This window comes from Aplysia californica, unplaced genomic scaffold (assembly GCF_000002075.1).
Source record: "Aplysia californica isolate F4 #8 unplaced genomic scaffold, AplCal3.0 scaffold00503, whole genome shotgun sequence".
NCBI lineage: Eukaryota > Metazoa > Mollusca > Gastropoda > Aplysiida > Aplysiidae > Aplysia > Aplysia californica.
The window spans coordinates 497,165-510,049 of NW_004797773.1; the positions used below are offsets into that span (position 1 = coordinate 497,165).

The window sequence follows — 12,885 nt, forward strand, 5'->3', positions numbered from 1 at the left end:
CCCCAAGCGAACATCGCTCGGTACAAATTTTATTACGGCGTCCTTTAGGCCTCAAAGTCTGGCCACCAGGGGTGGTGGAACAGGTTCGTTGTATTATAGATTATGTATACTCGTAGCGTTTATAAACATATTCACGTTCGCAGAATGTACAGGCACTGTAACACACTGGTTTTAACATACACACACGCGCGCGTCTACACACACACACACACACAAACACACACACACACACACACACACACACACAAACACATATACACATACACACAGACACTGCACACACAGACACATATACACACATACACAAACACACATACACACAGACACATACACAAACATACACACACACAACACACACAGACACACGTTTGCATGAGTTACAGAGAAGAGCACCGGGACTTAAAAAAAGAAAAGCAAAAAAGTAGTGCAAACACATTTGTTCGGTTAAAGAGAAGACACAGTCAGAGAACTGATATCGAGTTCTTGGGGAAGAAAAACAAAGGACAGATATTACTATCACAACACGAAGAACGTTGTTAAAACTAGAACACTTTTTGCACTAATGCTAATATAAGTTTAGTTTTAGTTTTAGTTTTAGTTAGATTTTTACGGCACTTGCAACACAATAAGGTCAAAAAGTGCCGAAGATTAGAGGTGTTACAAGAGAGTAACAAACACAAAAAAAGGAGGAGAGATAAGGACGATATATGTTTGATAAGAAAGAAGAAGCAAACCACACCAGAGCACCCGCCAACCACCCGCAATTATACTAATATAAATCGTGATCTATAAACGTCAACACATAAAGGAAACTCAAAAGCATAATAATATACTGCACACAATGAGCAGGTATGAGTAAAATGCTTACTGTCACTTTTAGAGATGTACGGTATGAAATGGTAGGTTAACGCCCCTATCAACACTATTAGATTATTTAAGAGACGGGACCACCGCCGAGTCCATGTCCGAAAGGACCGAGCCAAATGGGAAATTCGTGTAGAGTGCATTTCCCAAGGACACAACTTCGGATCGAGCTGAAGCTCGAACCCCCGAACCCGCAATCTCAGGATTACAAGCAAGGTAGCCTAACCGCTAGGCTACCGACGTCTCTTAGAGATGTTTACAAGGAACATTAGATCGACGTTGAATTTCCTCCTACGAAAAGGGGGAGTGCGGGGGTGGGGGTGGGGATGGGGGTGGGGGGGGGATTAAGGGGTACTGTTTAATTGGTTTGTCGATAGTTCGAATGAGAAGTAGAGCGGTGTTTTCAATCTTGTATTGTTCCAGTTTGCAGTTGTGTATTGACGATGTCGAAGCTTGGCTGAAAGCACAAACAAACGGCTACAGCTTTGCGAACATTTTTAAACGGTGCAAAGTGACAATAAAATCTCGTCCGTCAATGTCTGACGGTGACGTATACATCCGCAAAAAGATAACATTTCTCCAGCGAAATAGAAGAATTTGAAGAATTAAAAGTTGCGATGAGTTGTGGCTTTCTGCTGCGGCTAGAAATTTTTTTGCCCCATTTTGAACATTTAAAGGCTCCACTTGCACTTGTGGACGTGTGTAGCTGGCAGGCCTCTCTCTTCGTTTCAACATTTCTTATTAGTGAAGCCTCATAAGACTTGCTGCCCACTGTGACTGCTGCTCTCCAGTTGGGTCTGCAAGGAGCAAGGCTTTCCGGCTCCATGTCAAAGGATTTGTTGAAGTCCTCCAGAGACATTTCAGAGTGTCATACACAAAGTGAATAGAACATTTAGAATTGGTATGTATCTTGCACGGTTTGTTTTTGGCCCCGTTTGTATTGTCAGCCTACAATAACATTTTGATGAACATTTAGGCCCAGCAGCTGCAGTTTAAAAAATCCAATTTTACATTCATTTCCCTTTCTAATCTATTATCTATTTGTGGTGGCCGAATTTTTCTATTCAAAAGGCTTTTTAGTGGCTGCATCGATGGAAATGCAGTTGTCGCCAAAAGATTCTTTAAAATATTCTCCAGATCATGACGCCCTTCATTTTTTCAGTTTTGAGACAGTTTTGTTGCAAAAAGCTAAATTTATTTATTTCGCTGATCGCTTTTGTAGGCCGCCGCTTCTGTTTTTGTAATTTTACAAAATCCACCATGTTTGTTTATTTCAATTCCTACTTCCGTTCGATACAATCACGCATAGTCGCACAATACTGAGGACTTGTTTGGCAACTTAGAAACACATGTGTCACTTTTCTCTTAAGATTTATTGCTCCATTCCAGTAGAGTGTAAGTGGTAGGCCAATGACTTTAAGTTGATGTTAATACACCGATCATTCCTTTCATCGAAAGGGGGCCCATCTAGTAAGATATAAGTCGATGCTGAAACAGTAATTTTCTTTAATTTCTTTTATCTATTATTTCTTCTTTTTTTTTGACAGCTCAAGAACTTATCAATATATCAATATACAGCACATTTTAAGGGGTGCGTAACGACAAAACCCAGGCATTTAATTTAAAAACATGACTTCGAAGTCCTCGACTTTTATTGTTAATCAGCTCTTTCCAAAATTATGTAAAGAAGGCAAATTAATCAAACTACTTTTTGTACGTGCGTCAAAAACGACCAAACCGAGCTGTATTTCTCTAATAATGTAATAATAATAGATTGCATTTATATCGCGTTCTATCCCATACTAGTATAAGTCCTGAGCGCTTTACATTAATGACATGATCATTGAACGATTCACAAAAGATAAAATATTTCACGGTAACAAAACAAATCAGTTAAACAACATAAAGGAGAATTTTCGTAACCAGACATTTAAATTATATACACGAAATGACATTGGTAAAAACAAAACATATCAGCACTGCACTTATTAACACACTAAGAATTTAAAAAATGAGTCTTTAACAATCTGTTAAACGTATTAAAATTTGTTTTTTCTCGCCTATCCTGGGGCAAGGAGTTCCAGATTTTGGGGCCACAAAATGATACACTTTTCTCACCAAAAGTTCTTAATTTCATTCTTGGGGCTCTGAATCTTGTTGCGTCAGTGGATGACCGTAACTATAGGGAATACACTTCCGACCAGAAGCAATATGATATTTGATCTCTTCAGCTTTATGTAGCTCTAAACCAATGCTGCCAACATTTTGGGAATGTTTCTTCGAGGCATACGCCCAATTACAGTTAACTGACATCAATGTTTTTAAGTTGGTGTTTTAACGCCCCTATTGACACATTTTAGATCATGTAGGCGGCGGGACGCGACCAGGCTTGCCAGGGTTAACCCGGACTGAGAGGGATAGGACTGACAGGGATACAAAATCCCAGCAGATACACGAAACACATTCTGCCCACTTGGGAATCGATCTCGGGTCTACTGCATGCGACAGCAAAGCGGCTACCCGCTACATCACAGACGCCAATTGAACACCGATGTGAGCCAAAAGCGTGAACAAAGGTCACTTGTGTCGAGGAGTGAAAGCCCGCCTCCTAAATGGTCTTATTCATTCATTCATTCATTCATCCAGTCAATCATTCATTCATTCAATCATTCATTCATTCATTATTTCTAGAGGGGGGGGGGGGCACTAACAATAATTCGTAATTAAAAAACATTTATAAAACTCATACACTTTAGTTGCATGTAACCTGCAGGTCGACCCGGCTAAACAAACACAGACGTAAGGAAGACCGCCGCCCCTCTCCCTCCCACCCCTATCCCAGGGGCAGAAACGTAAGATTTCCTTCCTAGATAATACAGCCAGTATTGATTTGTCATCTCCCAGGCATCCTTCATGCACAGGCGGACTGGGTTGTATCCTTGTACCCTCCCCTAGACGATGGAAGCTATTGAAAGAGCGCTGGGAAAAATATAAGCAGCAATAGACAACCAGGCAGAGCAGAATAATTTATTTCATTTAAAGAGAGATATAATACGGCAAGAAGATTTTTGTATGTACACAGACAAATGACGGGTTTGCTACAGTTTTAAGATCTGATGTTTTTAAAAAAAATCTTTCTATCTGCCCTCTCTCTCACACACACACACACACACACACACTCTCTCTCTCTCTCTCTCTCTCTCTCTCTCTCTCCCTCCCTCCCCTTGTCTGTCTGCTTTTCTCTCCCCTCACACACAACATACACACATACAGACATCCATTCATACATATACATACAAGCTCAAATTATAATCACTAGGGGCGATACAAGTACACAACTAGATCTACCCTTCTAATCAATTAAATGTGTGCGCTTTTTACGCCCTCATCGGAACAATTCAGGTCATTTAAGGGGCGGGCTTGCGACCCTGACTATTAGAGCCAAGCCAGTCTGGGAAAGAAACAACATCCCAACAGAAAGACCGACAATCTCTATATAAAACGTTCTTCCAACTCGGGAATCAAAGCCGGGTCGCATGCGTGCGACAGCCAAACACCTAACCACCACACCACAGACGCCGGTGAAACAAGACAGTAAAGACTTGGGTCAATAGAAATAAATGGCGCAGAGAACCGGCATGGAAGTAGGGAGAGAATACGTGAGTGAGACACTGAAAAATAAAGAGAGAGAGAGAGAGAGAGAGAGAGAGAGAGAGAGAGAGAGAGAGAGAGAGAGAGAGAGAGAGACAGGGGCGAGTGATAGATAGATAGGTAGATGGATATATATATATATATATATATATATATATATATATATATATATATATATAGAGAGAGAGAGAGAGAGAGAGATAGATAGATAGATAGATAGATAGATAGATAGATAGATAGATAGATAGAAAGACAGACAGATAAACAGATTGATGGATAGAGGAAGCCGTTATAGTAAAGAGAACAGACAGACGCACGCCGACATGACATAGGCGCTTTTTTTCTTTTCTTTTTTTTCGTCTGATATTCTCTCTCTCCTCTCATCCCAAGCCCATTCCTTATCAATTTGGAACATTGCCAGGCGGGTGCATTTAACAAACTCAATGTTGTATCCATCCGGATATCCGGATGTTGTATCTGCTTGAATATCTGAGTGTTGTATCCGTTGGAATATTTGGATATCCGGTACCTGTGTAGCTCAACGCAAGTGTTCAATATCATAATGTTTGCACTGATCGACCGTAGACAGTTCGTGAAAAGGTTTTAAGAGTTCAAAAACTCCCAAAACAAATACCTTGCGTCCATGCTGCAGGCAGGAACACGACAACAGAAAAAGTGTGTCAGTGTGTGTTTATGTGTGTGTGTGTGTGTGTGTGTGTGTGTGTGTGTGTGTGTGTGAGTGAGTGTGTGTGCGTGTGTGTGTGTGTGTGTGTGCATGTGAGTGTGTTTGCTTGCGTGTGTCTGCATGTGAGTGAGAGCGAGGAGAGAGAGAGAGAGATGAGAGAGAAAGAGAGATAAGAGAGAGATAGAGAGACAAAGAGAGAGAGATAGAGAGACAAAGAGAGAGAGATAGAGAGACAAAGAGAGAGAAAGAGAGACAGACAGACAGACAGAGAGACTGATGAAAAGAAAGATAGTCAAAATAAAAGAAACACAGAAATAGAAAGGGGGAGCAAGAAAAAAAAGAGAGAGAGAAAGATAGAAAGATAGATAGATAGATAGATAGATAGATAGATAGATAGATAGATAGATAGATAGATAGATAGATAGATAGATAGATAGATAGATAGACAGAGAGATAGATATATAGATAGATGTATAGAGAGATAGATAAATAGATAGATCGATAGATACAGCGACAAAATGACCAGACAGAGAAAGAAACAGAAAGAGAGGCAGAATGACATAGAGAGAACGACAGAAAAAAAGAGAAACATACCTCGGTCAGCGAGCCACTCTTGTCCTCACTGGAGGACTCCGGGCAGGACGACGACTCGTTGTCAGGGTCGTCAAGTCTGGCCGTGATCAGGTTATCGTCCTCGTCGTCATCTAGCACGTCATCGTTCATGAAGCAGATCTGCATGCCGCTGGGGGTGGCCTGAAGACGGTCCTGGGGTTGAAAGTTTGATTGTTGGTTGTTTGTTTGAGGAAAGAGCAGTACAGCCAAAACTGTCTAAGACGCCCCACCCATTGTCGAGGAGAAACGTGACTGTTTCTGTTTCTCTGTGGTTAGGCTATCGAACTTTGTAATTCTAGGATAGCAAAGAGTAAAGTGAAGAACTTGACACACAACGGCCACTTCTTACAGAGAAAAACGGGGGACTTTGGATAAAAAGAAGCATATTGACACAATAACAGTTCTTTACTGTATGTAGAGAAATGACAAGAGAAAAAAGAAGCACAGAGATATTAAAAAAAAAAAGCTTTCAATTTAGAGCAAGGAAAGGCAAAGACAAGCAGACAAAAACAATAGAAGGAAAGGAAAGAAGCAGGATGTACTAATAGCCCCAGCTGGAAACAAAACAAGTTGCCGTACGTCCGCAAAGACTAATTACGTATAATGATTGTAATTGTTTTTCCTCCACTCGACTAGGATCATTTATAATGTATGCTGCTTCGGCCCTGTTTGTCAGGGTCAGCCATGGGAGAAGAAAAAAAGGGGGGGGGGGTGAGTGAGATGCAACATCCCAGTTTAGTTTAGTATGAATTTTACGGCACTTGCACCACAATAAGGTCATATAAGTGCCGAAGATTAGAGGTGTTAAAGGAGAGTAACAAACCCAAAATAGAAGGAGGGGAGATAAGGACGATAGATATTAAGATAGGAAAGAAGGAGTAAACAACACCAGAGCACCCGCCAACCACCCACCAACATCCCAACAAGCAAGCATTCAACACAACAACTTCCACGACAGAGAATACAATTGGAACCTACTGCGTGCATTGGCAAAAGGCCGAACCATTACACCACGGACGCCAGCAAGTAAGGACTGCTTGTTTTGTTTTATTGTTTTGGCGGAGAGTTGATTTTTGCTTTATCGATTAGCTGAGGGTTGAATATTGTTTCATCGATTGGCTGACTTTCACGCATGCGCACGGGCGCGAACGGACTTACGTACACTCAAAAAACGCGCATACGCACGCACACACACATACACACACACATAGACACACACACATACTCACACACAAATACGTAAATACACAAAAAACCACACACAAAAACGCACAACATACACAAACAACAACAACAAAAACGTACGCAACAATGTGATTAAAACAAAATAACAACGACAATAACAAAACAAAACAAAAACAAACCAAAATTCCCTCTCCTCTCCCCCCCCCCACCCCCAATGAACCCCCCCAACCAACAACGAACCTGCAGTCTCTGCTTCCTCGGGGAGAGAGTCTCTGAGGGGTCCGGCTCGTCTGCCGTGGTCTCGTCCTCTGTTGACATGGCCAGGCGACGCCGGATTTCTTCCCGCTCATTTTTGCAGCTCTGGGGACGAGAATAGAAGAGAGAATTCATGACGTGTTTACTAGGAACATGATGGTGACTTTTGTTTTGTTTTAGTCGAGGTTTTACGGCGCTCTCAACTGCAAAAGGTCATTAAAAATGGTGAAATGGTATGAGTTTAACGCCCCTATCAACACCATTAGGTTATTTAAGAGGCGGGACCTCCTAATTTAACGCCCGTCTTCGATAGGACCGAGCCAAGTGGGATGTTCGTGTAAAGTACCTTTCCCAAGGACACAACATCGGACCGAGCTGAGGCTCGAACCCCCGAACCCTCAATCTCACGATTACGAGTCCGGTAGCCTAACCACTAGGCTACCGACGCCACTCATAAGGTCATATGAGCGCCAGAAGATTAGAGGTGTAACACCAGAGAGTAACAAACATAAAAAAGAAGGAGGGAATAAAAGGACGGTATATGTTTGATAGGAAAGAAGAAGCAAACCACACCAGAGCACCCGCCAACCACCCACTGATGGTGACTTTGATCTGTTTAGTTTTAGTTAGAGTTTAACGGCTCTTGCAACACAATTAGGTCATATAAGTTCCAAAGATTAAAAGTGACACAAGAAAGTAACAAACACAAAAAAGAAGCAGGGGAGATACGAACGACGAACGTTTATTTGGAAAGAAGGAGCAAACCGCACCAGCACCCACCAACCACTTACTGGCTTTGTTCGATTGAGTTTAGGTTGATTCAGTTTTAGTACGAGTTTTCCGGCACTTAAGACACAAATAGGACATAAATGTGTCAAAGGGAAGAGGTGTTTCTAGAGAGCTTTTAGTTTGTTTAGTATAGAAGAGTTTGCAACGCAGTTAGGTTATACGTGTGCCGAATATTAGAGGTTTTCAAAAGAGTTTCAAAAACAAAAAGCAGGACAAAAGATAAGGACGATAGACGTTTGATATAAAAGAACAAGCAAACCACACTAAAACATACGCAAGCCATACACCGGTCAAGAGAGCAGGGGAAATGTAAAACAGACAGAACTAAACAGGGAAAGTAAAGAAATGAGAACCAATGGTGCGCCCTCCAATCATCCACAGAGACGTCAAAAGTGATTTACGAATTTGAAGTTCTGTTTGTTTGTTTGTTTTATTTTGTTTGAGTGTTTGAGTAGAATGAGGCACATCGACACAACAACGGGCAGTATGTGCTGGAAAAAGCAAGAAAGATCAAAGCAAAAGAGGAGTGTTACAGAAGTAAACCAGCCACACCCCCAAAACACCATTTCCGAGCAGAAAAATATCGATCTAAAAAATGCCTCGTCTGAAACTTGAACCAGGACCTCGGACATTGCATTGCAATACGCTACCAACAGACCTGCAAGCGCTACAGAGTAAGGTGGCCACCGAAGCCTACTATTATCGATTTTGGAAAATTAAGGGATCTTTAAAGTGTGCAAGTTGCACGCCGATCCCTTGGAGGTCCAAAATCGATAAGAGTAGACTTCGATCAACACTCGGGCAAAACTCAAAATTTCCTACAAACTGAAATTGTTCAATGTGTCCCGCGCGCTCATTATGACCTTATGCAGTATCGAGCACCGTAAAACACTTACAACAAAAAAAAAAGGTAAAGTAAAGGCGTAAAAGTAACACATCAAGTCCCGAAGACAAAATGTTACAGCCTGAGGCAAACGACAAGGAAGATCATCGATCCGTTCCTTGCACTCCCTGTAATCTGCATCTCCTCACACGCATTAGCGTAATTACTTCATATACTGGGTTTATTCGCCGATACTGGCCAGTAAAACGTTTTGCCTAAAAAAAGAAAGCCTCTTGTGTTTATTGTGAGTATAAAATGAATAGTCTTTCTTCTTCAAGACACTCACCAGCCGACAACTAAAATTGTCATCGAAATAGAACCAGGTCTTTGTTTTCCGTTTCAAATTAAAGGTATTTGCCATATTACAAAGTCAAACATTACATTTTATTTGTCAAATATTACACCTGACTCGGAACGCATTCGCCTTTACACTGATGAGCTGGGCATTTCCCTAAAAAAGGCAAAGTATGTGGTTTACTTGAGTGATTCACATATGGCCAGGAACAAAAACACGTTAAATTTTGTGGCCACCCCCCAAAAAACAATAACAACAACCCCCCCCCAAAAAAAAACAAACAAACAAACCCCCAAACAAACAACAAACCCAGGAGTGGTGACCCAAGGTTCGATCCCAGCTCAACTGGGAACAACTATGCACCCGCGTAAAAGGATCAGCCTTCTTTTATTATCGATCCAGTCTTCGCATTCAGTGTAATTGTCACCTTCACACATAAGTAGCTAAATCAAAGACACAAGAGGATCTGGAGAGAGGAAAAGATCAAAAACTATAAGAAAGGTATCCTAATTTGGTAGCGTGAGTACGGGCTCGAAATAACAGAAACAGAGCAAAACCAAAAAAGAAATTCTTTTTAAAAAGAAAGAATTACAAGAACACCGCCTCCAAAACAACTTTTAGTTTTAGAAGGAGTTTTATGGTACTTCCAACACAGGTAGGTCCTATAAGTTACCGGGTACGGGGATTAGGGGCCTAACTAGAGAGTAATGTACAAAGAAAAGGAGGAGGGATAAGCATGATCTACTTTTGATAAGAAAGAAGGAGCAAATCACATAGCATTAATCAACCACCCACAAGAGGAATAGTATCATATGCCAACTTACTATGGAAAAAAAATGTAGTTGCACATGCTTTATGTCCCAATCAACACATTTTGATAATTCAAGAGGCGGACTGCTCCCACCCTGCTTGTCAGTGTCAATCAAGGCTGAGTGAGACACAGTATCCAAGAAGACAGACGGGTACATTATGTGAAAAAATCCACAATGCGGGAATCGAACGTGCGCCACTTGCATTTCACAGAAAACAGCCAATAAACTAAGCCAATCGATCCTAGATACCAGTTCTGATATGATGGCGTTGGCTCATAAACTTGCTCACACCCTCTGTTCCTTCTTGCAATTCTGTGCTCTCAAGACAAGCCTTTCTCCCAGCACAGTGTGTGGTGATGAGACATCGACAAAGAAAAAAACACTGCGGCGTCGTGAGCTAACTTCTCGCCACCTTAGAAATACAAAGTTGTATCTGACATTTTTATTTGGTCGTTTTGAGTCCCATATACCATGAGTTCAGAAACCAAATGCTCTATCTGCTCTATTACAATCGTAAGATTAATCGGAGATGTTGTCAAGATATTCAAAGAATCGCATTCGAAAAAGCTTAACCATATTGTGAAACTCAAAAATTGTTACGTCATATTTCCCAAAACTAGGTACTGAGCAGATAGAACTTTGTGATCTTAGAGTAGCGTACCATCAAGATGTCCCGAGACAGAACAAGATTTTGTCACCGGCTTAACCTTCCATTAGGGGGTCTAGGCAGCATAATGCCGGCCGGAGGCTACACAAATCGCTCACTGGTCAGGGCCACTTGACCAGCAGGAGGCTAGAACACGCCGAATTACGGCTGATGGACATGATCGATCTGACCCAAAAGACTGGACAAAAGTCAGTGCTGTAGTGTATTCAGAGGCTAAATCGCAACCACGACTCTGAGCTCGTATGTGATCGTCTTTGAGCAAATTGGCTCGTGCCGGAAGAAAGAAAGAAAGAAAGAATGTACAAACACAGGCCGACTTCCCTTTAAGCTTCATAAATCAAGGTTGGGCGCACAGTTAGCTCGATTGAATTCATGCTGGAGTACAAAGCGGATGGCCTTGGTTAGAATTTTCAACGGGGTGCTCTGAACTTGAGTTTTGAGGGGAGTTTTGAAGGCTCTTACACCGCCACCCTTTTGGCGCGGTCCTACAGGAGATATTATGTTATGTTGAATTCACAGGTGCTGCCTCTGAAACAACCTTACTGCCCTGAAAGTGGCGTAACTACATATTTTCAATGAATAAACATCTATTTAAAAAAGCAGAATGTTGTGACGTGACTGATTGGTCATATCGTGCTACATGACATAAATAATTTAATTTCGCTTGACGATTAAGTAAAGAGAAACAGATCAACACGACAACGGGTATTAAGTGCAGAGAAAAGAGTAATATGTTTTATGAGTTAAAAGTCCTGGCTCCAGAAATGTATTAAGGTTTTGGAAGGGACGGGGGGTGGGGTGCTTTTATTATTTATATCAATGTCAATATCTTCTATGCAGGTTTTCTTTTTTTGGTTTTTTTTGTGTTGCTGTTTGTTTTGTTGATACTGATTTAAAAAGTGTAGGACCAACCACTCAATTCACTAAGCAAGAGACTGACAATGAGGCAACGAGGATGCAGTTTGCTTATTTGTATAAATAGCAAATAAAGAGAAGCACATCGACACAAATGGTCAGTTTGTGCTGGGATACAGAAACAGCTGAGATGGGTCGGCCATGTCATCGGCATGAAAGGCCACCGAATGCCAAAACACCTGCTGTACGGCGAACTCGCAAGTGGAAAAAGAAATCTCGGGAGGCCAAAAAAGCGGTTCAAAGACACGATAAAGGAAAACCTCCAGTTTACTAAGGTAACACCCAAAGACCCGAAAGAACAGCCACCGAAAGGAACACCTAGCGCAGGGCCGTCTGTATTGCCTGCAGACACAGCGATACAAACAACAGGGAGAAGCTGACTATCAGAAGAGAGAGGAGACATACGCCAACCGCCACAACCACGACATTCCAGTGTCCCTACTGCAACAGACATTGTTCATCCAGGACCGGATTGCACAGCCACATGCGCGTCCACAGATGAGTTGCAGGATTCATCGTCATCTTCGGCAACGAAGGACTTCCTACACAGAAACAGCAGAGGGACAGTACAGAAGTGTGGCCTATCAGTGGCGCGCTCCAACCACACTCGAACAAGAGTAATTACATTGCATTGCAAGAATCACTGAATCAAGTTGTAAAACTCGCACAACATTCGATGTTACTATTTCAGTTACAACGAATCCGCTGAAGCAGCAAGAAAAATGAATGAAAGTATGGCGACCCAGATGCCATTGAGGATAGAGGTTAATGATGATTTATTCATAGCAAAAATCGCGGATATGTTTGTGAGAAACAGAAAGGAAAGCATCAGTAATTTATTCCTGGAGTCAGTTCCCTATCGAACTATGTTTTCCAGGTGATTTTTTAAATTTAAACTGCGCATTCAGTGCCTGTATTATACGTTATTAAGGTAATTGATCTTTAGCCATAGAGTTTAATTTAATTTTTTTTTCCTCTTTCTTTTCACTAAAAATTACGCAGTGACGTCATGATGTCAATATTACGTGTTGAGTGTAGTGAGCTTCAGGTTATAAAAGCTCGCCAACTCAAAGGGGAAAGAGAGAGAGAGAGAGAGAGAGAGAGAGAGAGAGAGAGAGAGAGAGAGAGAGAGAGAGAGAGAGAGAGAGAGAGATTTGTTTTAGAAGATATTTTACGGTGCTCGAAACTGCATAAGGTCATATGAGCGCCAGAAGATTAGAGGTGTAACAAGAGAGTAACAAACATAGAAAAGAAGAAGAGGGAAATAAGGAC

At 41.6% G+C, this 12,885-nt stretch overlaps 1 protein-coding gene across 1 annotated transcript in view; it reads right to left on the reverse strand.

Moving 5' to 3' along the window:
* The window catches only part of LOC101858126 (schwannomin-interacting protein 1), a gene marked incomplete at its 5' end in the record, with an annotated part of 131,836 nt that overhangs the window by 57,296 nt on the left and 61,655 nt on the right, over nucleotides 1-12,885 (reverse strand). Inside the window, 2 exon segments of the mRNA XM_035971779.1 lie at nucleotides 5,795-5,965; nucleotides 7,238-7,357. Of these exon segments, the coding sequence (XP_035827672.1) occupies nucleotides 5,795-5,965; nucleotides 7,238-7,357 (291 nt within the window).